Source organism: Echeneis naucrates, chromosome 12 (assembly GCF_900963305.1).
Source record: "Echeneis naucrates chromosome 12, fEcheNa1.1, whole genome shotgun sequence".
NCBI lineage: Eukaryota > Metazoa > Chordata > Actinopteri > Carangiformes > Echeneidae > Echeneis > Echeneis naucrates.
Window position 1 is genome coordinate 4890711 of NC_042522.1, and position 24662 is coordinate 4915372.

A 24662-nucleotide genomic window follows, 5' to 3' on the forward strand; every position below is an offset into this window, starting at 1 on the left:
ACACGTGAATTATTTTGTCTTCGGTGAAAATTAGCATGGAAAAATGCAGATGAGGGAATCCCAACACTCCAAAACTTATTTTAAGGAGCAGGGAAACAACCAAAATGAAAACAAATAAATAAAAATCAACTAAATGACACTCCAATAACAATGAAACCCAAACATGAATGTTCATGTGCTATCACACTTAACCACAGCAACATAAAAGCACTGTATGTTTGCCCACTTCGTTAATTTTCAGCACGATTAAAAAATGATCCACTTGCAGATAAACTCTTCATTTCAAAAAGATGCAGTCTATGCAGCTGGTTAATAATTATATGCAGTGAAGTAAAAACCTTTATGTGATATTTTCTGCCTGCGCAGTTGAGAAACATTTGAAATAGTGCAATAAAAAAACAAGTCACTCAACATTTTACTCTTTTCACTTTTTTACAGAGTAGATTAACGTGCTGATTTATTTGTTTCTATCACTTCACTGCTTTTGGAATTGTTCTACTTGAAACAGTTCAAAGGTTTCATTCAACGCATTACATTACCATGCTCTCAAAATGTAACCTTTTCAAAAGGCAACAGGCTCCATGGACCAGTTTTCCAGGAAACTATGGAACCAAACAGACTGTTTGACATTTGGAAGATTACAGAATACACAAAGTAAGCATTTGAGTTTATATATTTGTGCACTTCCTAATAATCAAGATTATGTACCATATCACATCCTCATATTCTGGAGGATTATATTTGGATCAGCTTTTCAAATATGGCCCAGATTTAACCAAACAGAGTACACAATTCACATCTGTTAACAATTTGTTCATGAAGGAAATTGAGATTGTGTTTTCCTCCCCCCCCCCCACTGTGTAAATTTTTCTGGCTTTGTGTCGCCCTCCACTCCTGTTTTCACATTTGGGTAAAGCGTAATCATTCTTGTCCACTATTTTTTTGTTTTAACAGTATCATTTCAATGGCAGCTGACATATTTTACTTGAACTGTTACTTGAACAGCATACTGTACATCAGCCCTGTCATTTCTACTTTAAAAAACAAAACATGTATTCCCCCTAAAATTACTGAGCAAAAGTTTGTTGAGATAGCCATACTTGAAAAATAAGTGAATGCTTTGTAAAATCGGCTCTACCAAAAACTACATTGAGAAATACTTCACAATTCAAATGCGAGACAAACAAAGTGTCGCGCCATCCATTCAGAGGCAACTTTCACAATTAGATTCTTTCCTCATGCAAGTTTTGCTCCATTTTCAAGCCTTCATAATTCATACATTCCCTTAATCTTCTCGAGCATTAGCAGGACATGTAGTTTTATTCCGCTACAAATTGAAAGGTGCTTTTATTCTGTATCTTTTTTTTTTTTTTTAACTAATAGACATTCAAACATTCGTTGGAAGTTGGAGAGTCCAGTCTGCTTTAATTGAGCAGACTACAGAGACAGTATGATGCAGAAGGGAAAGTGGGTCATTAGAAAGAGTTAACAATCAACAAAAACTACTTTTTAGTTTTTTGTTCTTTTCGTACCTGACATCCCCCCGTAGGTAAACAATTAACTGAGCATGATGGGTAAAGGCTAGAAATCTGCCACAATCAGGAGTTCCCATTTGCTGATGTGGGGTTTTGGGTTCCCTTATCCACCCCACCACCCACAAACCGCCAGCAGCTGACCTGAAATGGCCTCTGAACTGCATTTACTCAGTAACTCACATGACAAACATCGCATTTGTTCTGCCGTGAGCCTAATGTGTGATAGATTTCAGCCCTGGAGACCTGACCAATTTCAAACCTGCCCTTTTGACATTTTTATGCTGACATTTCAATGTTCACAGTGCATGTAGAAAAAAGTTTGTGTTATATTGGCCTACATACATAAAACTGTATTTCCTTTGGATTTAGATTTTACTGTCAGCATTGAAATGTCCTCACAAATGACACGTGCACGTGTATCATTATTACAGTACTTCCTTTTTCTCTGGAATATAACATGTGGTGTGTTTAATTTGTTGATAGTAAAAGATAAACTTTAAACGTCTTGTCTCACGAAGGAACACATAAATTGCAGCACTGTGAAATTAACACAAGAGGTCAGTGTGACACTTTATGACAAGTTGTCAGAACCCTCCATTCTTGCAGAGATCAAAATCTTGTATATTGACATATTGTACACAGAAGAATCATCAATTTTCTCACCCTACACTACACCCCCCATGCCTCTTTCTCTACCACTCTCAACCCAACCAGTCGAGGCAGATGGCCGCCCCCCCTGAGCCTGGTTCTGCCCGAGGTTTCTGCCTCTTAAAGGAAGTTTTTTTCTTGCCACTGTTGCCAAGTGCTTGCTCATCGGGGGATCTGTTGGGTCTCTTTAAATAATTTTATAAAGAGTTTGGTCTAGACCTGCTCTATATGTAAAGTGCCTTGATGTAACTTTGTCATGATTTGGCGCTATACAAATAAATCTGATTTGATTTAATTTGATTTGAGCATGAGTCAGTAGAGTCCACAAAGGATTAAAAATAACATCATGTTAATAGACTTCACTGTAAATATCATTGCAGAAAGTACATACAATATTAAAGGGCACTGTGTATTATGTTGGGGGTTTCAATCACATGATTTTATTTTAGACTACCCTTGTAATGATCATTTCCTTGATACCAATGATGTACCATAAATGTCACTTCCTCTAATGGCCATTAGAGGAACTCCAATCCAGGTAATTTAAGTAGTATCTAAAGTACTACTGCAGAAGTTTCTTTTAAGTAATCAGAAGTAACTTCAAAGATGTACACAAAATAGTCAGTTTAAGTAATGAGTCATATTCAAATTGTACCGAACTATTTGACTGTAGATAACTTAGTGCATTTCATTAAAAACAAAAAAAATATGGCTGATGTTAAAACAATATCAGAGTGGAACAAAGTGTGATATTCAGGTTTTTGTTTTTTTTTTTCAGAGCAGCACAGCTTTTAGTAAAGTTATGGTGCACATTGACCTCTAGTGTTCAGTATTGTGCATTTTCTTCATTTGCTTTATTGTTCTGTCGTATGTTAAAATGTTTTATGCTATATTTACTTCTGTTTAGCATGTTTTACTTATTTAACTATTGTAAAGCACTTTGGCAATCTTGATCTATTAGAACATACCCTAGAAATCAAGTTGAATTAACTTGACTTTTGTTTCTGGAACTGTAAACACAAAACCTCATAAGCCAGAGCATAATGTTACAGAAAGGTAATAATATTTTATTCAAATGATAAACAAGATACAGAATTAATAGAATAATTCATTTAAAGGTCCAGTATTGTTGTCAAGGACCCATCATGCTATGACAATGCAGTGGTATGTGTTCATCATGTTGGCATGCATTCTGGGGAAAAGAGACCCCAAAGCTTTCTAATTAATGACATTGTACAACTCAAACTTATATGAATAATAAAGGCTAATCACTCACTGTAGACTGGCCATTCGGACAAGAATGGGCAGAGACTTCATTTAAAGAAACTACAAGTTTAAATATTGTATGTATAAAACATTTATCATACAGATGTTTTGTGGCTTGCTCTGTCACATAGCATTCATGCCCTTCATCTGCCCTTCAGTTCATACCTGTTGCTCACAGATGACAACATAGTCGGACCAAAACCAAATAGCTATCTGATTTTGCTCAAGGTAAACTCACGTAGATAACCTACAGTATATCAGAATGTATAATCTTTCATAAATGTTGAGAAAGCATGTTTCAACGAGGTAACATTTCACAGTATAAAGAAATTTTATTTATTTATTTTTTTTAAATATGTCTGCAATCAAATTTCTGACTCAATGAAGGGCATAAAATATAGTGGACTACCATCATTGAGTTTCTAAAAGAGAAAAGGGTGTGTGCAAACCTAAAGCCAAACTGGCTGTCTCAAATTGCAGCAGTCCACAGTGGACAGCTCAAATTAATTAAATTGAAATACTGGATAAGCAAAAGTCTAAATAGGTGGTCATTCTCATAAAGCCTGACTCATCCATTGACTGAGTTTGCATCTGAAAGAGCAAACCATTGCACCATACAGAGAAAGACATATCATATGCATAGTGGTTGTTTTAAAAAACAGACTTATGGTACATAAAGTTTAGAGTGACATGCAAGTAGTAAGAAATAAAAAAAATCCAAAGTCCAGTCCCTTTCTCATACATTCAGCACTTAAGTGCTGAGGTTATTAGAGTACGGAAGCATCAAATGTTATAATTGATATAATGTGAATGTTCTACGTTCACACATCAAGTGACTTTATCTATACTTTGGGATCAACTAATATGAAACAAATCAACAAATAACAAAAGGACTTTCTAATTAATTAGAAAAATATTTGCAGAGTGGCATTTATCTCCAGCTAAAGATGACAACAGTTTTAACAGCGATTCAACACTTGTACAGATATGCATAGATTTGTACAAAAAGTCTGCAGCTGCACTATGCTCCATCTAAAAATCTACTGTCGTAGCCAGCTCTCATAGTTCAAAAAGAACAAATTAAAGGTTTTTAATTTAAGTGACTTGACAACTTTGTATATAATCAAAGGTTTTTAGCGTCCTGAAAATGTGCCATTTTAAAATATCAGTTATTCTTACAATACAAAACAAAACAAGTAAGAACATTCACTATTTTAACTTGAGGTTCAATACTCATTGTTTTCTTATTTAAGTCTATACACAAACATCCAGTTTGAGAAGTGAAACAAAAAATGGACACATTTGAAACTCTGCTGCTCCTCAGAATCACAACACACAACCTTGTCCAAACGATTAGAGAGAACTGAATTACTGTTTAACTTTAAGATTCTTTTGTTTTTTTGCACCAACACACTGTTTTTCTCATATGGATCAGTACTTTCATTACTTACTTTGTTGCAGCCCTACGTTTTAAGAAGATAGCAAGCACCTACAAATTAGATCATTGCTCACAAAGTTACTAGAAGCAAAAGCTTTGCAAAAGAACATACCCTTTTTTACAATCATACTCTCTTGTATGAAGTAAAGATGAATTTGATTGTTCACAAAGCATTGTATCAAGTGTTTTTAAAGCTTTCTACTGATTACAGTAAATAGACTCAACAAAGAGCCAGTGGTAAGACTGAAAAAAGAAAAGTTGCATCAAACAAGTCTATGAGTGTGCCAGTGTTTATAAATAGCTTATACAGAGTTGCATTGGGAAAATAAACATGCATTCAATGAAGTAAACATTTTTATCACTCCCATTTCCATTTCAGGAAAACTGTACACATTATTCACTCAATATAATATATTACAAAACCTGGGTACTACCACTGAAGCAGGGTGAACCAGACAATCATCGTCAGGAAACCTGCTGTGTGCTAAAGCGAACGTCACGGTGACGGTGAAAAACAACCATCCCGCCCTGCAAGCCATAAAAATCTCCTGCTCCCATGTCCCTGTGTACCTGAAAGTGTCTTCAAGTAAAGACAAGGAGAAACACAAATGGCTACACTACGATAAAACACAAAACTGTACAATTGAAGCCTGAGACAAAGCATGCTAGGACTGTCAATGCATGCAGGATAAGAGAAGAAGACTGGGTTACTTGATTAGAACTGCAGACAAGTTTGAGCCTCTTTTGAAAGTTTCCTATGGGATCGTCAACCAGACCCATGCTAAGCCATATGAAATGGATTAAAAACTTAGCAGTGGGATGTCAAAGTGCCCTAGATGGAATTTTTTCTTCTGAGTCTGCCAAGCTCACACACCTCCCAGGTAACGCACGTAGGTGTAGGCTGCCAGAATAAACCTGTGAGTAAAGGGGCGTCGTGCTGGCAGGCAGATACCAGCGTGCATAATAACCCTCTGCATCAGGAAAGAGTCTCATCTTCTCCCACATAGGGCAGGTCCATACTTCTCATGCCATCTCCACTCTCCTGTTTTCTAAATAACACACCAGAGATACAGAACTAATTATAGAAATGCTAGGGAGGGGAGCTTCCTGTCAATCCCACATCACAGCTCAGAGAAATAAGGAAACTGAAACTTTTTAATTGCTACAAAAACCAAGGCAGGAGGCTGCAAGGAAACCTGAAAAGGTGGTAGCCGGAATAAATCATTCACATGGGGAAATTCAACAAAATAAAGGCGGGTAAATGGAATATATATATATATAAGTAAAGGGAACAGGTTAATTAGGGAAATGATGTTTGTCAAGGAGAGAGAGAGACATTAATTAACAGGTATGTGCTTTGGGTACATGTCGAGGATTCATGCAAGAAGGGAGGAAAACCTATCAAGAGAGATGAATGGTCCAGGTTCGACAGTGTGGGCAAAAGCACCAAATGGTTACATTGTGTCAGAGAGGCATACATTTTTAAGGTTTGATTTTTGTAAGGATGGTAAGGTTTAATTAGGCACAGGGTAATATAATAGATATCAGTACAAAACCACTTATATATAGAATTATTACTCATATACTACTCCAAACTTTTATCAAAGTAAAACATTAGTTTGTGCATTTTGTTAGCAGTCTGCAGGATATAATTCTGTGTGTATCTTCCTGCAGCTAAGGATATTCTGCATGACACAGCGCATACTTCCCCAAATGCATGAGAAATAAAAAATACTCAAATATACTTGCAGATACTAGTCTTAGTAACTTCATTGCAGTGAAGTATTTGGGCATAAATGCCACATTTAGAAATGCAGCTGCTTGTGTGGCTGTATGTGTAATATCACTGAAAAACCTTAGGGAGAGAGTTTAAAGCCTGCTGTGTTTTTGTGAACAACACTTACGCATTAGCTTGCCCCAGAGCACACAAACTGCTGCGGTCCTCTCTGCGGCCCCAGTCAAAGGGGTTCCCAAAGGAACGTTTCCTTAGCATAGTTCTCACTAGGATCTGAAATAGAATAGTGAACAATAACACACATATCACAACATTGTACTCAGAAAACGTAAGAAGTAAAGTATTTTCACTCTAAAGTGTTTCGCTGTATGACAATAGTGGCAACAAGCAGTAACTTTTATTTTGTGATGTAAAAAGATAATCCTGCATGCACTTTACAGCCTAAAAACTTATCAACTATATAAGCATTTCTAGAATGCCTACATCTATCACCCTATAAAACAACAGACAGACACAAAGCACTAACAGGCTTTGAATTCATCCATTACTTACATATTTTTATTATTTGACATTAATTTATAGCTTGGGTTGAAGAAGTGTAACGCAATATTCTCCATATACTGATACAAAGATGATCTACAAATATTTTCTTCCTGCCAGAGTTATTTCATTTTGTGACACCAGAGGCAAAAATAAGTATGTGCTGTGACAGAAAATACGTTCATGAACTCACCACTGTGGCCAGACTTGGGATGTGTTTGACAGAGTTCTCCACCTCCTCCTCAGTCACCTCAATCAGCATACAACAGTTGTCATCTTCGAGGGGTAGGGGCTCAGCACCATGCCTTGTCACCCATGGGTGCAGCTGCAAAATGGAAAGACTTTTGAAATTGTTCCGTTTGAGCAGTACAGTAAAACAGGTTACAATGTGTACATGTGTTAATAGCAAACATGCTTCATTAACAAATATACACCAGCTGATTAATTGAAAGAGATTGCTTACCTTAATCTGTGCGACTGATATTCTCGTCTCTGGATTCTTGTCCAACATTTTCAGCAACAAATCTTTGAGATCATCAGATAAGTCGGCACTGTTGAAACGAGAACAAACAGAGTACAGTTGTTACATCCATTCATCATAACCATAATTTTCATAATTTTAATCATGCTGGCATTGCTTCTTCTTCTTCCTGTCTCTGTTACAGTTACAGTTAATCCCTCTCCCCCCACCAACAGAAAACACTCTGGACTCTGAACCCTCTGACCCACAAAAGTTATGTCAAATAGAAAATGTATATAAATGAGGATCAGACATCAAAGAGTTTGAATAAAAAAGGACCAACTGTTCAGGTAACACCACTGGTTGTGTCTTGATTTTCTGATGAAGACTGAGGATGCGCTCATCCATGAATGGACACTGTCAATGAAAGTGAAGTATTTGGTTTAAATGGAAGCAGTTCGTCACTGAATAATATATTCCATAAAGAGTTTTATGTAAGAAAACGGACTGACCGCGCCAAAGACGAAGCAATAAAGTGTCACTCCCATGGCCCAAACATCCAAAGCCTTCATGAATAAAATGAGTAGAGGTTAGTGTAAAGTGAATATTGTGTGAAGAAACACAGAGAAAACCTTTTTAGTACTGGGAGAAATATGAAAACCAGTAAATTACATTTTTTAATACTAAGAGGAGAAAGTCCTTCTTTTCTGCCCCAGAGGGCACTAGTGAGTTGAGTACCTTTCCAGAGAAGTTCTTTCTGGTTTCAGAGAGAGCTTCCGGGGCAAGAAAAGCAGGCGTCCCCACTGTGCTCGTCAGGAGGGCGTCAGTTCCCTCAAACTGGTTACTGACTCCAAAGTCTGCAATCTTGATGTGCCCATCTTCTCCCACCAACAGGTTAGAGGGTTTGATGTCTCGGTGGATGATCCGCTGGTAATGTACTGAAGAAATAAGAAATATTTATTCTTATATTGCCTCATTAAGAATATCTGCTTATGGCAAGAGAAATATAATCTTAAAAGTAAAAGTCTGGGTTGTCAAAAGGATCTTAAAATAACATTTTCACCTTCTGAGTATTTGTGTATGTAATTGTGAGCAAATCAGTTGTTGGATTGATGGGAAAAATCGATAACAGCTTGGCATGTAGAGAAATCTCTGGTGGCACACTTCAACAGGAAGTTGAATAAACATTTCAGCTATTACATCATCCAAAAAGATCACACACACAGTTCCTGCTAGAGATGTAGAAGACCAAAAAACTGACAGTGTCATGCTTTGGCAAGACTTTGAACAAGCATAACATTTTCAGTTATAACAACTCACAGTTAAAAAAAATAAAAATAAAAAAGGTTCTGGCTGTTTCAGTGTGCCTGGTGCAGAACGCTCTCTCTCTTTCCCTCCCCTCTCCTTTGCTGAAATACAGTAAGAGCTTCAGAGATGACGTGAAACGAGTGTGGTGGGTGGCTAAAGTCAAGCACAGCACAGAGGGAGGACTACATGGCAGGGAAGAACTGTGGGACGATTGCAGATCTTGTTAGGTAAACTGATTCGGGGATGTGCAACAAGATCGCTTTATTCTGAAGACCTAATTCTCTACATTAGTTAAATACCTGTCTGGTATTTCTTCTTCAAAGAATATTTAATTGCATTGAATATTTTTGCAATTGATGCAAAATTCCTTTTAAACTGTCAAAACTAATCTGAATCTATGCAGGATATTCAATTGTAGTGGAATCAACAGTGAATAAGCTTTGAATCAGACTGCTTTACGGTTTACAATTGTACTATTTTTGTGATCCAACACAACAAGATAATGTTAGTGATCCAAGAGAAACAAAATCCCAATCATAACATTCTTAACATTATATAATAATGTCTTAGAATGAAAGCAATAAAAACGGGAGGTTTGGAAAACTCACAATACTCAATTCCCCTGAGCACATCCTGGAAGTAAAAGCGTGCCTGGTCTTCACTGAAAGGTTTGTCTGTTGGCACCTCCATCACAGCCCTGAATACATTTCAGGTATACACACCCAAACAGACAGAGGGAGAGCGAGTTAATTAGCAATAATAACTAATGAGATTTGGCTTATTTCAGTGACACAGTCATTACTATAAAAGAGGCTTAGCTTACCCTTGCTTGACCAGCTCAAATACTGTCACAGAAGCACAGATGAGGTTAATGATGAGAGCTTTTCAGCTACCAAGGCATAAAAAACTAAATATATATTTCAATGGGAGCTTAAAATGACCTTCTTTTACACTTGCACCATGCATGACAAGTCTGACTGTGTGTGTGTGTCCTGAAGGCTGGCAGAGTGGTTACAACATACCCATGTACAGATGGTCCTCACTGGGGTCATCCAAAACCTTGCATCAAATCAGAGAAAATGAGTGTGAACACACACACAAACACACACATACACATACACACCCACACACACACCCAGACATAAAGACAGTCAATTGGTCATGCATGAGTATCTGTGTTTGCATGTGGCAAAGATTCAATAAAGTGTTACTTTATGACGCTGTTTTATTACACCTGCGGTGTAATAACTTCTAACTTTTACACTCATTCCAAGCAGATGAGGTCATTTTAATTACCCTTGATAGATATTTAATTTTGACTCATAATGCCTTCTTTCAAAACAGTTCCATTAATGAGTTGGCGGCCTATCTCTGTTGCTTTTTGGGGAGAATCATCTTCAATAGCCTGTGCATATACTGTGCCGTATCTTGTGTTTGTGTTTTTCACTCAAATGCTGTGTTGCTTTTTTCTTATTTAAATGTACAGTAATGCATTCAGTTGTTCACCCTAAAATAAAATCAATTATGAATTTTCATTAAACATGTTCAGGTTCATCACTACTCAAAACATAAAATTGTATATATTAAATGTACATTTAAATTACCTCCACCAATTTTACTACATTGGGATGGTCCAGCTTTTTCAGGATGGCAATTTCTTGATAGACCTGCTCAAGGGGCCCTTTAGGATTAGGGGGACCCTCAGGGACTGCTTTAGCTCCACGAGGTGGAGGTCTCCCTGATGAAGAAGAAAGACAATGTGGGCGAGCATAGGTGACAGCCAAGGGAAGCTGGAAAGGTAATAATCAGGCCAAAGACAAGACTTGGTTTCAGTAATGGGCTGCTGTGTTAATGTTCCACTGTGGCATTATGGGAGACTGTGCTCTCTGTTGTGGTAATCATCTGCCCCTGGCTCCAGACTTACGTGGGAAACCTGCCTGTCTCATCAGCTTCTTCTTGGACAACACCTTCATCGCCTACAGGAGAGAGAGCGAGATAGTTTTGGTTGGGGAAGGGGGTGGGGTGGGTAAGAGAGCCACTGAAAGAATGAAATTTACTGGAGAGTGGAGTGATGCACATCAGGTGATGACAATGTGCCCACTCATGCACCTACATAAGAATATCCGACAGCCTATACATTTTTCCCTTCGCCATCTGTGACTAATACTGACCAGCATCATCGAAAGATTATAAAAGGAAGACAAGCAAGTAATGTACATTGGCTCATCATCATTCCGTAGCTTGAAGAATAGACGCTTTTGGAAGTAAAATAACTTGAAAGAATATTTATTTTTGAGACAAATCTGGTTTCATTTCGTTGGTTTATCTTAGATTTGTACTGTTTCTGCACATCTTAAAATCCCAAAATGATTTAAACCATCTGTGTGAAAGCTAACAGTAAACACTCATACTCCATAGATGTCAAATGAGTCATAAGTAAGAACATTTACCCTAACTGACAACCACTGAGGCAGTGCTGTAAGCCTTCCTGTTTACAGATATCCTCCCTGCTCAGGGATAAAATACGCTTTTTAATAGTCCCAATGTCCTCTGTTATAATGGCAACAATAATGATGATATCACTAAATGCGATATGTGGGTTTGTCACTTTGGAGGAATATTAAATTAATCCCTATGTCATTGTCTGTTAATATTGTGCATCATAATGAGAATTGTAGCAATAACGAGTATAAAACAGAAAAACTTGAGCTGATTTATCATAACAGCACAGCAAGGAAACAATTAACAGGAGACATTTTTCATGTGCGGAGGTTTCAAATAAAATCACACCACAAATGGGCTGATTATTATGAGGGTTGCCTGTGTCTGTGTGTGACAAGTGACAAGGAATGGGAGAAAAGTGAGAAACAGACACAGTGCTGGGTAGATAGCACATTTGTGTGTGTGTGTGTGTGTGTAGAACTCACATAGTACGTGTTGTCATCCTCATTGTAAGCCAGTTTGACAACACCGTAGGAGCCCTGGTCCAGCAGTAGGTAAAGCAGAAAATAAGTCAATGATGTGACATTGCGCAGTAAGTTTTTTTTTAAATCACACAGTGCAAAGCAAATGTTCGACACATGCATACAGATACACACAGGAACAAATACACAAATGCATACACATGAGGGAAGTGAGGGGGCTGGCAATCTACACTGAAAGAGTACCAGCTGCTTCAAAGTGGGAACAGAGAAATTCAAATCATCTTTCCCTCTCTCTTTCATTTTTGATTTCAGGCTAATTGAGTAAACTGGATCTGGTTTCTGTCATCAAGCCCCATCCCTGCCCACACAGAAAATTCTGGATAAAAACTAGGCCCAATCAGAAGCCAGTGTGCACAAATCCATGCTTAAAAACAATCAGCTAGATAGATGGATACAGAGAGAGAGAGAAACGGAGGGAGCAGGGGGCGTAATATGGGCAAGCAGGATCAGCTCATGCAGAGGGCGCAGATTGGAAAAGAAGCATAAGGCTCATCCTACAGGCCCAGAGACGGTCTGACAACAGGAGTCTCCCCAACAATCCTGAACGGCTTAGATTCTCTCAGCTGAACACAAAACTATACATATTTACATGCCAACAGAGATCTAGAAAACTCACAGCCTAAAATGTCTCTACAACTACACACTCCCTCACACACACACGCATGTACACACACACACACACACACACACACACACACACACACAAACTTGTATCCACTAAGCCTTGCACCTCCCTTAGAGAGTGCTATTTATACCAGCCTCTCATCCATCTTCCAACTCTCCCATGGCCTGGTAGTTTTCACAGAGTTTAAGAAATGAGGACAACCGAGAGAGAGGATATAAGAGACTGTTACTGCATGTCCTTGATGATGTTTACTACTTGACAGACATGCAGTAGGGGGAAGGAAAAAGCAAATGGAAGAGTCAGTGAAAGGGAGCAATCAGTGAGTTGTCTCTGATGATACCTTTCCAATCTCATCTTTCAGCTTGTACTGGTTGAGTTGAACGCAGTCCTTGAGGAGGGGGAAGGAAATAAAAAGAGGAGAAAATTCTTTCTTTTCAAATCAAATAAAGTCACATTTTAGAAGCTTGACATCTTACTTGCATGTACGTTATGTGTTCTGCTTTTCATAAGCACGTTGAAATCTGGCATATTGAATTTCCCTTCAATTAACTTCCCTTTTTTCCATTCACAGTCCTCTGCACGCTAGCATTCCCCAAGGGTGCTCAGTGCAGCAATCATTCTTAAATAAAACCATGATCTTGACAAATCCAGATTTGAAATTAAGCAAAAATCAACACATAAAAGGTGAACAGGGATAAAAACTTTACATCTTCTCTTCATCCTATCTGTTAACCTTGGAGTATGCGTGGGATCTAGACATAGGATGCGCTGCATAGCTACGATTGTTTTGTATTATTGTATTTTGCTATGATTATGGGGAATTAGGCTCATAAGTGTTGATTTACAACAACCGGATCCCAGCCTACAGAGAATAATTTGCAAAAATCAAGGATGCAGTGACTAAACCAGTATCTCCAATTGTAGTTTATTGGATTGGGTTTCTCTACACTCGATCATTTGCTTGTTAAAACAGTTGGCGATGTGAATATAGAATTCAGAGAATCCCAGCATTAAATGGCATGTACCTTATAGTAATGCCAGCATAAGGAGTATCCACCATGGGATGATATTTGAAAATATTTCTATCAATTAGCGAATATGTGCATTTGCCGCGACTACAATTTGTGACTAAATTCTACCTATGATACATGACATCTACAGGACTCTGAATCTATATATTACTGGGACTGCAGATACAGTATACTTGAAAACCTTACCTTCACATCCACAATGTTCATTCCTTACCAGTGTGCTGCTGCTTTTAAGACAAGCACACAGGCAATTCTAATTTACTGAGTGTGATAAACTAATATTCTGATGAACAAACTGATGTTCAAGAGGAACAACTCTACAAGAACCTGGCATTATAGTAAGGTTAATGAGTTTGTTCATGTGCTGTACTTAATGCACAGTCCTATAATAATATAGTATAGGAATATAGAGGTTGGATGGTTGAAAGATCATATATTATATAATTACAATTATTATTTTGCTGAATTTAACCACATATTAGCTCATTTTTGGGGATTTCTTGATCACAGACAAAATAACCTGAAATCAAACCATAATTATTGCATTCTTATATGTTTCCAGAATTGATTTTGCTACAACACATAGCAGACAGTGAAATCAACTTAAACAATTCAAGCAAGCCTGGAACCACGACAGCACCATACCTGAAGGTCTGTGATTGAAACTCTGTGAGACTCCACAGTGGGCCGGCGGAGCAACCGTGGAGAGGAGTGGGGTGATGTGATGGGTGAGTAAGGTAACGATGGGTAAATATAGCGCCCGTTGAATCCCGGAGAGCTGCAGGGTGATGTTGTACTTTGCGAGCGCTCCTGCAAAGATAATTTCCTGTCGGAAAGGTTTAATCTTCCCCTTTGCCCTTGGCTTTCAGGTAACAGGGCCTCCGACCGGCCAACTGTGTGGGACAGCAGGTCACAGGAAGGAGTCGGGAAAGTTGCTGCCACTGAGGAAGCTGGCTGGGGGGTCTCAGAACTGTCCATCTCTTCTACCTGAGATGTGATACATTAAAATACTTTTTATTTTCCTTGTTGAATATTCACACACTGTATGCCACGCCAACCATTTAAAAGTTTAATATTATTACCTTTTCAATGTCTATAAACCTGTTTTAATTCCATTAATGTCTTGATGTTGAAGTGAAAAAAATAATAAAAATACCGTCATTGTTTACATGATCTTGAAATCATAGCTACAAAGTGTTGACTTAAAGACCAATAATGGTGCCATGGAAAAAATAAAGCTATGGGCACATATCACCATGTGCCATGCAATCATTCCAATCAGCAGAAACCCAAATAACCAAATAGGTCACATCTCTGGGACATATAGTTTTACCAGGAAATGTTTCATCTTACCTCCTCATCCTCTAAGGCCTCTCCAGGTGGCCTGCTTTGTTCGTACTCCGTGACCACAATGAGTGATTCCATGGGGTCTGGCGAGGGTGTTTCAGAGTAGGTGTTCAAAGGTGGAGCGGGACAGCTGCACAGCAGGTCAGGAAGGGGTGGTGAGGGCTGCGCTGGGTGTGCATGGCTGCTGCAGGTGGCTGGTGTCTCAGCAGACGGCCATGGGGTCACGTGACAAGGAAACATAGTGCCTCTTCGCAAAGACCAACCACTGCTCCATCAGATGGAAACTGCAGGGAGAATTGTTCCAGAGACAAGACAAGATTGGTTGGGATTAGGGAAAAAAATTGATTTGCACTGCAAGATCTGCCAAATCAAATCAAATGAAAGCCCAGAATAAAGACTAATTAAATTTCTGTGAAAACGGTGCATTTGTCATTTGAGCATATTGCTTTGCATGAAGCAATAACAGAGAAGTCAGCTCTGATGTCCTGATCATCTCTTCCTACAGATAATAAAAACGACTTTGACCACAGACTCAGTCCTGTGGCAGGGCTGTGAGCATGTGCTGTAAAACCACAACATAGCAGCACCCCCCAAAAACAGCTTAAGCTACTCCAGTCTTCATTAACATCTTCACTGACTCCCTTTCAATACTTGTATTAGGTTATGGGGAAAACAACCAGAGATCTTGTGTGCTAGCTCTGAAACAGAAGAAGGTACAGCTCTTTCCACGTGAAGCATCCGTGAAGTCTGGACTTTTTCCACACATTCTATGTGTGGAAAAAGTGCTAATTAATGCATGCAAACATGTTTGACACCACCAAGTTCATCTGTAAGTGGATGGACTTAATGCATCTGTTGAAGCAATGGCTCAGTCTGCTTTTGATGTCAGTTATGCAACATGGTTAAATATTATCTGCACAGCATCTGAGCAAAACCTTTTTTGCATAATTTCAACAGGGCCATTTCTTTCTCCAAGTCCACTCAGCGTACTCTCTGTTCATTAGTGAGAGACATGGATATAGGAGAAAAACAAGGAGGAAGAGAGAAGGGGAAAAAAAGGAATAAGGAAAGAGACATAGATGTTTCCTTGCTTTTTGTCAGGGATTTGACAGGATTGCGGCAGTGCCAGTGTGTGGGAGCTGTGTAAATCTTACGGATGCAGCAAAACAAAGGGAAGCCACAAGAAAAACAAGAGAGCGGGAGCTACAGCCAGTGTGTGGGAAGAGACACCTACTCTGGGTGGCCTTATCTACCTAAATCGCTAACCCATATATAGAGATATAAACTAATAAAAAGGAAGTCTCAACACACATTCAGAAAGAGATTAATATCAAGCAACTGTCTGGGGGACAGATTGGTCTTTTTAATTCTTTTCACACATCCTGTAAAAGCCTTGGTGAAATATAATACTCCTCCCAACTGGAGGATCAAATCTGAGATAAATGACCTGTGAATTTCTTATAAGTAGACACTCTTCTGTTCTTTGCTGCCCAAGTAATACGATCCAATTTCACACATCTGGGAAAAAGAAAGAAAAAAAAAAAAGATAGTATTCATCTGATCCCATTTAGTTAACATCTCTACCACAAAAGCCGCATGGTGTGCCCAGACAAATGAACTTAAGCTCGGTAGAGTACAGGAAAAAAAGAGACATGACCTTGTATGAATCTCACAGTGCACCAGCTACAGTAGGCTTTTTATATCCAGTGAAGAGGGGCAACTTACCAAGCTTGACCTACTTTGATTTCAGATAAGACGTACATCAAGGCCTGTTTTATTTGTATCAAGAGTTTCAATATTGCTGGTGGTAGAAAATCATTGCATTACATGGGCACTAACAGCAAGAAAAAAATACTCTCTAGAGCCCAGCTGACATTTGATTTTTAAGACCGATATCAATTTCGTTGTTTTTGTTGGATTTTAAAAAACGATAAGAAATGTAAATGTAAAAAACATTACATAAAGTATAATTATTTGAGATCCCTCACCAAAATGATGAGACATAATGCATATTTTTTTTTAAATTAACTTATTTTATTACCATACAAAATACTTTGAACAAACTGGTACAACTGGTGCCAGATCCCTCATTGTTCCGATGTTGCTTATACATACCCCATACCCGAGTGTCAAAATATTAAACTAAATATTAAACAAAAAACCAGTAAACCAAACATGTAAAAAACAAAGGGGACTTAATTATTGCTACAGCTACCACTACTACTACGAATGTAACCACTGATCATTACTTATCGTATATTTATCTTATAATGTATCAACTTAATCATTTCCGTTGTGGGCGACTCTGCTCCACTTTGATTGGCTCATCTGATTGTTGTCGTTTGTGGCGTTTGTTCATAAGTTTCAAAAGATGAAGGTGTGGCGTGCCCTCTAGAGGACGAAATATGACAAGACTAAATTCATTACATCCTTTTTAATTGTCATATCATCGACAATTATAAACACCACAACGGCCAATCGGCAAATAGCTCATATCGCTGATGTCACTGGTACGCTGATAATATCAGTAAATCGGTCGGGCTAGCCAGATTAGCAATGAGTTGGTTTGTGCCGATGATGCAAGGCCATTATTTGGCATGTTGAATTTTGACATTTCAAACTCTGTTAGCCTAGCACTCATAATCTGTAACCTTGGAGCTGAGAAAATTACTGACTAAGTTTGACGGAAGTAACTTGCATGCCATATTTAAAAATCTGTTACGTCATCCAGCTCTTACGTCACATTAGATGGGCGTTCTGTACAACGCTTAGACTATCAAATCCCCGCTTGTTAGACACGCATGGCACACACAAGCACTGAAGAGACAAAAGTTTTCGAAATTGAAACCGCTGAAATAATTTAGCCTCCGTCAGTGTCCCTAATGTCCCTACACATAGGCACTCAATATCATGGATAGACTTCCCTGATCACTGCTTATCACAGCAGTTTGACGGAAAATAAGCAGTCGTTTATATCAACAGATGCTGCACAGCTCCAGATGCCATTCTGCGCCTCTTATGACAAAAGTCACATGACCTGACCTTCACTATCTGGGCCGGGGGGCGGGTGGGGGAAGAGGACTTATCAGAGCTTGTGGGGGTCCAAGCCATGAAGCCATGTACAGCATTAGTAATGACACAGACATAGTCCTGCAGACATACAAGTACATCACAGTGCCATCTGGAGCAGAGGAGGAGCCCCAGACTCATTAAAAGATCAACGGGGTAAACCTTTCAGCGATCTGTGGAGCCATACAAGAGACGAGCTCCTGTAAACGGAGGGATGAGCTTCATCGACTAATTTAACTGCAGTGTTATCACACAGTCTCATCTTCGTGTGGCTGAAAATCTGAACAACTTAATCAGAAGCTTTGACATGTGTTCCTAAAATACACAAAAAGTTTGGCACTGTCGTCAAGACATACTCATGGGCGGTGTCGACATATCACCAACATGGAATCAAACAGCTGCCTAAGAGTACTTTTTTAATCAATTACTCATCACAAAAAAGAGCCAAATGCCCATTCGCAAAATCCCATAACCAAAACCAAAAGATATTCCATTCACAATGACACATTTTGTGTGGAAATATTGTGAATAATTGCTGATTTCCAAAATTGTTTTGCTGACCAACTAATCAACTGCCTGAGCTCCTAATAATAGAGTACAACTCAAACACGAAACTTAAGTATTTTTAATATATTTTGTTCTAATATATAAACTGCCACGCTTCCTCTGTGTCATTTAGTATATCTCATTTAATTTCTCATGGCTCAGCGACAAGATAATGAAACTAATTTTGACCATTTTAAGAAAACACACAGTCGACCAGCAAAAACAAGTTTGCCTCCAAGTATGTTACCAAGTAAAGTCAGATGATTTCAACTGTGATGTAAATAGGGAGAGCTGAAACTAATGAAATAATGACTGTCAGTGGACGTGGTGAATTCCTGACTCTGTTAACAATGACCACAATAATAATAGTAATGAAAATGAAACGCAGCAATCATTTGACGTATTCACACTACTTGACGCGTCTATTTCTAAATTTCAGAAATACAAATGACCCTCAGTGCTGTGGGTGTAACTAACATAAGTTTTAGCTTTAACACGGCAGTAACGGCTAACTCACAGTTAGTGTGGGGGGGGATGACAGGAAGCTAACCAACAGCTCAGCTAACGTTAGCAGCTGCCTCATCTGTCAACATGCAGATGTTGTCTGGAGTCAGAGATGCTAGTGAGACCGTGAGAAAGCAGCCGAGCACGGCCGACCGCACGACCGCAACACGGCAACACCGAGACACCCCGCGTGAGAAAAACAAAAGCATTGCCTTACCGGGTATCTTAAGCCATCGGGTCACTGCTGCGAGGCTCCTTCACGGCTCCGGTGTGAGCTGGGACGGCTAGCTAGCTCCGAGCGGAGCGGAGGCTGAGGAGGACTGAGAGCCGAGGAGGGGAAGGACCAATCCGGCTGAGCACTCAGATCCCGTGCTTCACATGGAGGAAGTGTGGAAACAGCTGGCGGTGTGGCGCTGTTGTTTCACCACATGCACACTCGCAAACAAATATCCTTAAGAAACAGTCCCACATTGGGAACAAGGTGTGATCGTCCCTTTGTTTCACTCACCTCTTTGTGAAACCCTTGGTTGTTCATCTTGGGGAATTTCTGTGACGCTTCACAGCCGACTGGCTCCCTCCTGCGGGCTGCTGGAGAGCTGCACCCCAAACTCGGCAACAACTTTGTTTTGACACAACTTTTTGGATCATTTCTTTTTTGAAAGCTTGGTATTAAAAAATAGCAGTCGTCAAATAGCTTGATACCACACAAATATATTATCCTGGACTCCAAAGCAGACATCTTATGAATGTTACTGGGATTTAGTTAATATTTCACTATGCTGGCAACGTAACAATGGTGAACACTGAAGGAAGAAGTTATTTAAAGTGTTTTTCAGACAACTAAATGTGTTTTAAATATCCACTATATGCAAATCAAGCCTCCAGTGAGATGAATAAACAAGAACATTGATAGTACAGTGAATCGGTTCTGACATTCAAACATTGTGAAACAGGGACACGTCAAATTGAATGTTTATTTTCATAAAAAATTAAAATAAAAGCAAAGGCTTGCAAAGCACAGGATCGCAAGAAGATCGCAATCTAATCCAAAAAACACAAAATGTTTCAAAAAAAAAAAAAAAAAAAAAATCTAATAGGCTGTAGCAATTATCGCCTCTTCTGGAAGATGTTTCCTCTTCCCATTCCACCGCGGCCTCTGCCTCTTGCTGCCACTGCAGATAGAAACAAGACAAAAGAAAACATTTATGAAAATCTTGTCCCTTTGGATAGGGGAAATGCTGCACATGACACTGCTGTTCTACAAGCTAGCTAAAAATATTTGAGAGGTAGATAATGCAGTTACTAATGAGATATGAATACAACGCAGTATATTATTCATGCATTAAATTCTGCCTTTGTGAATATATAGTTTTCTCGTTATTTGTTTTTTGTCAGATGTTAAGACAAGTCTGATTTTGTATCCTTGCTTGTATCCTTCCTTAGGAAGAACTTAGAGAACTCTGAATTAACCAGAATTGAATCACTGTCTCTCTGACACAGATCCAAAACTGGGACATACTAGTGTTTGATGCAGGTTTATTTTAGTTCACTGAATGATAATATACAGGTATCAACATTATTATATCTGCACTGTGTATACACACTAGGATATGGCCCCATTGTCACTATAATATAATTTTGCGATCAATATGTGGTGTGGACCTTAATTGGACACCTATCCAAATATACACTGTGTCAAAAGCTCAATGTTTCTCACAAGTTTACTACAAATTTAAACGAGTCTACTCTATAATTTAAGTGCTTAGACTGAGTCAGTGTATTGGTAATGTATGTCTAGCAGCTTTGGGAGAAGTATTTATTTTCTGCTAATCTGTAGCCAATAGTATAAAATTCAAATAACAATTTTAAAGATATTAAATGTGTAAAATTCAGAAAAGTGCAATATATCCGATGAGACTATTGAATCCCAATTTCCTTTGAATCATACACCACTCACCTTGTGCCTTGAGAATAGCTGCCTTGCCCCTTCCTGCACCAGAGCCCTGGTTCTTGTTCTTCATACTCTTTAACATGGGGGCATTCTTTAACATGTCAGGTAAGATCAGAAAGCGGATCTTGCTTCCACGAATGTAGACCTGCTCCAACTGTGCTACTCGGCCATCACGATAAGTCACTGTGATATTGGACATCTGTAGCAATGAACAATTATGTCAAAATTTTACCTACATGACAGATTCTGTCACATAGTTAATAGTCTTTAATTATATTACTAAGAACTCATCAGTAGCAATATTAATCTTGAAAATCTTCATAAGTGATATTTTAATATTCTTGATTATATTTTAATTCATATTTCTAAGCAGCCTGGGTCAGGCTCCAGGAGTTCAGTACTTAAGGATCAGGACTTACTTTAAAAATGAGGCACATTGTAAATCTTTTTTTTTTTTTTTTAACTTCTTATTGAAAACCAACCTGGCAGTTCATGTTATCTTCCGCCTCGATCAGCTTGCCCCTGTATACCTCTCCAGTGTTAGTCTCACAGGTCACAATGTGTCCCTCTGCTTCATGCAGAACCTTGATTGGTACGCCAATAGACATTTTGTACTGTTTTTCTGAAAAACATCATATTGCAAGACACATTACAGTGTGCTTCACCGTGCTAGATATTGCATTACTGTCCAACACATTCTGTGAAATCATTGATTTCAACGTATTATTAAAGAAGGTACGAGGCAGTTGGTCTAAAATAATGCATCTTGACTATAATAAACATGATCATCTGTTTAAATTGCAAAACATCACTTGTATTTTATCTGAGTAAAAAAAATGTTTAAGCGAACACATTCATTCAACTAATCCTTGTTATGTTGGTGCCGGTTCCGATCTACTTGTGTGTAAAGACTATTTTAAAAATGGCATGAATTGATTCGTCATTTACAAGGAGCCGGTGTGAGAAAGTTGAAAAAGTTAAACCTTTTTCGTTGCAGAAGGAATTAAATAAAACCGCTCGCTAGTTTAGCCACATTAGCTAGCTATGCTAATTTACCCAATGATGCAGTTACTTACTAAGGGCAAAGCTCTTGCCTTACACATAACTAGAACCATATAATTGATAAAGTACAAAAGCCTAACATTAATGCAGTTTAATAACAATTTGAAGATCTGCACCTGATTCTTTCTTGAAATAGAAATTGTGAGTTCGGGAAACAGAGGGAGCCATGTTTGCTAAATCGATGAATGCGCTCCATTGACAATAAAGACAAACACTCGTGTTGGGTAGACTAAATATTGAAGCGGTTTTTTTCCCAGCGTGTTAAGAGCGTTACCTTAATTATGTCTTCACTGCAGCCTTTATTTGTTGTATTCTTCTTGACAAACTGCAACGTGCGCTGGTCGCTTTCGCGTCCCTTTTCGAGCCTTTTTCCGCCTACCCACAATGCAACAGTAATTAAAAGAAGCACTTCCTTCCTGCTGCGTTGGATTGTGGGAACTGTATTTTTCAACTCATTTAGTGAGACATCCAATTAAGTGGCTTGTTTTTGCCTGACCCTTAACTGTTCTCTGAATGACAGCTGCAGCTGTATACAGCTTGCATTTCCACAACTATGCAAAACTTGAATCTCTGCTAATTTGCCTGATTACTGTAAAGGCTAAACGTGCTGAAAGCATGTTTATGTCAGATGGATAGATACTACTTTAACCCCAGGGAAAGTCTGTTGTGCTCACCTACAAACATAATTTCAACAAAAAGAGTGCACAAATGTACATACACATACATTTATATAATCCAGTTCAACTGTCCTGCCACACATTTCATTGTAAAACATATATTTGGCCTTTTTTTTTCCTGACTTACATTACAATGTTTTCAGACTCACTGTGGTCCACTCCGTATACACCTGGCCTGCAGCATCACTGATGCTCCTACTGTATGTTTGAAAATATATTCAAGATGATTTCACCTGTTAGGGACATTTGTTACTGGTAACATAACAATGGTAAACACTGAGGGAAGAAGTTATTTAAAGTGTTTTTCAGACCACTGACTATGTTTTAAATATCCACTATATGCAAATCAAGCCTCCAGTGAGAAGAATAAACAAGAATGTTGATAGTACAGTGAATCAAACCGGGCATGGAACACGTCAAATTGAATATTTATTTTCATAAAAAATGTAAATAAAGCAAAGGCTTGCAAAGCACAAGATAGCATAAAGATCACAATCCAATCAAAAAAATACAAAAATGTTTCAAAAAAAAAAAAAAAGTCTTATAGGCTGTAGCAATTATCGCCTCTTCTGGAAGATGTTTCCTCTTCCCATTCCACCGCGGCCTCTGCTTCTTGCTGCCACTGCAGATAGAAACAAGACAAAAGAAAACATTTGTTTTGTTTGATTGATTGAAAAACGTTGCATTCATTCTTGTGTTTTCAGTCTCGCCATTGTATACTCTGGATTCCTGAGTGCACTCCTGGCCTGCAGCATGCACAGGAAGGTTGTGAAGTGGCGTCAATGCTTCTTGACCACACAGCACCAAGAGTAGGTAACTGACATACACTGAAAATACAACATAATTAATATGAATATATATTACAATATGAATCTAAACTTTTCACCCTGCACTTGAACTTGTATTCGAAAATAAAATGGCAGCCCAAATATAGTATTGTATAATTGTATCAACGGCACTGTTCCACAAAATAGCTCACTTTCTAGTCATGTGTAATTATTATTGTGTGCAATGCGGTGGTAATAAGACACATTATGACCCACAGTCCAGATTCAATATCTTCATATCATGTGCTTTGCCCATTATTCTGCAGCCTTGATAGTAAATTAAAATATAAAATAAAAGTTTCACTATAATAGTTCTCCATGCATATTAACCCATCATCAGCGTTGACTGACCATCCAGAGGAGTAGAAGGAAATCGACTAGGTGCTGTCCTGTAGATCCGCCTTTTTTGTGGAGATTATTGTGATTCAACCATGAGTAAGTTCAATCATTATATTTATAAATGAAACTGATGATAAAGCAAACATTTATTTTGAGTTGTCTTTTTTGATGCATTTGGAAAGTACTAGACCATGTAAATAAAGTTAACTATTGGTGTTGTTGGAAATAGAAGAAATATACAAAACAAAAAGCTAAGTTTACATTGTACTTCTGAGTGACAATAACATAACATAGGTCTGTCTTCTCCTGTTATGACGGCTGCAAGGTATGAAATATGATCCGCCATAAACACGGGGTATTTTATTTTGAATTGATTTGATTTATACGCCGTGCTCCGGCATCAGGCAAAAATAGAATCTCTGAGTATGTGTTGAGGAAGGCTGCCAGAAGCTGTTCCGGAGCTGCATCCAGTGGAATTTGGGGTGAGGGAGAGAGGAAGCGTGAGGGAGGGATAGAAGGGAAGAGCTGAAAGAACAGCTGGAGGAGGCAAAAAAGAGACTGCAGGCTCTGCAGGAGAAAGTAGGCGCAGAATAAAAGGAGGCACAGCATTGGAAACAGAAGAGCAACAGATAGGGCAGATGGAGCGATAGGGATGATGGAAGAGGAAGATATTACAGAGGGGATGTATGATGACGAGGGCATTGATGGTGGAGAGGTGGAAAAAGAATATTTTTCTCTCATCTCTGCTTCCCCCTTCAATAACTTTCACA

At 38.6% G+C, this 24662-nt stretch overlaps 2 protein-coding genes across 2 annotated transcripts; both read right to left on the reverse strand.

Annotated features, from left to right (window-relative positions):
- Positions 1 to 3230: 3230 nt before the first annotated feature.
- camkk2 (calcium/calmodulin-dependent protein kinase kinase 2) lies at positions 3231 to 19564 on the reverse strand. Its single transcript, XM_029515637.1, has 17 exons — positions 19254 to 19564; positions 14924 to 15201; positions 14216 to 14557; positions 12880 to 12927; positions 11858 to 11911; positions 10855 to 10906; positions 10535 to 10668; positions 9953 to 9989; positions 9754 to 9775; positions 9539 to 9627; positions 8361 to 8560; positions 8135 to 8188; positions 7966 to 8039; positions 7626 to 7713; positions 7356 to 7487; positions 6792 to 6895; positions 3231 to 5936 (listed from the first exon to the last, which is right to left on the reverse strand). The coding sequence occupies exons 2-17, from the start codon at positions 15155 to 15157 to the stop codon at positions 5864 to 5866; spliced, it is 1737 nt and encodes a 578-aa protein (XP_029371497.1). The 5' UTR covers positions 15158 to 15201; positions 19254 to 19564; the 3' UTR covers positions 3231 to 5863.
- A 432-nt stretch (positions 19565 to 19996) lies between these two features.
- Positions 19997 to 22442, reverse strand: snrpd3l (small nuclear ribonucleoprotein D3 polypeptide, like). The gene is made up of 4 exons (XM_029516216.1): positions 22324 to 22442; positions 21470 to 21609; positions 20994 to 21186; positions 19997 to 20208 (listed from the first exon to the last, which is right to left on the reverse strand). Exons 2-4 carry the CDS (start codon positions 21593 to 21595, stop codon positions 20144 to 20146), a joined length of 384 nt encoding a protein of 127 aa, XP_029372076.1. The 5' UTR covers positions 21596 to 21609; positions 22324 to 22442; the 3' UTR covers positions 19997 to 20143.
- Positions 22443 to 24662: the final 2220 nt, after the last annotated feature.

Coding starts and splice junctions, on each gene's coding strand:
- camkk2 (XM_029515637.1), bottom strand. CDS start 15,157: ATGTTTCCTTGTCACGTGACCCCATGGCCGTCTGCTGAGACACCAGCC. Junction 12,928..14,215: donor TTTCAATCACAGACCTTCAG/GTATGGTGCTGT, acceptor CCCCTCCTCAAG/GACTGCGTTCAACTCAACCA. Junction 6,896..7,355: donor TCCCAAGTCTGGCCACAGTG/GTGAGTTCATGA, acceptor ATTCTATTTCAG/ATCCTAGTGAGAACTATGCT.
- snrpd3l (XM_029516216.1), bottom strand. CDS start 21,595: ATGTCTATTGGCGTACCAATCAAGGTTCTGCATGAAGCAGAGGGACAC. Junction 21,187..21,469: donor AAGATAACATGAACTGCCAG/GTTGGTTTTCAA, acceptor TCATTGCTACAG/ATGTCCAATATCACAGTGAC. Junction 20,209..20,993: donor AGCTATTCTCAAGGCACAAG/GTGAGTGGTGTA, acceptor TTCTATCTGCAG/TGGCAGCAAGAGGCAGAGGC.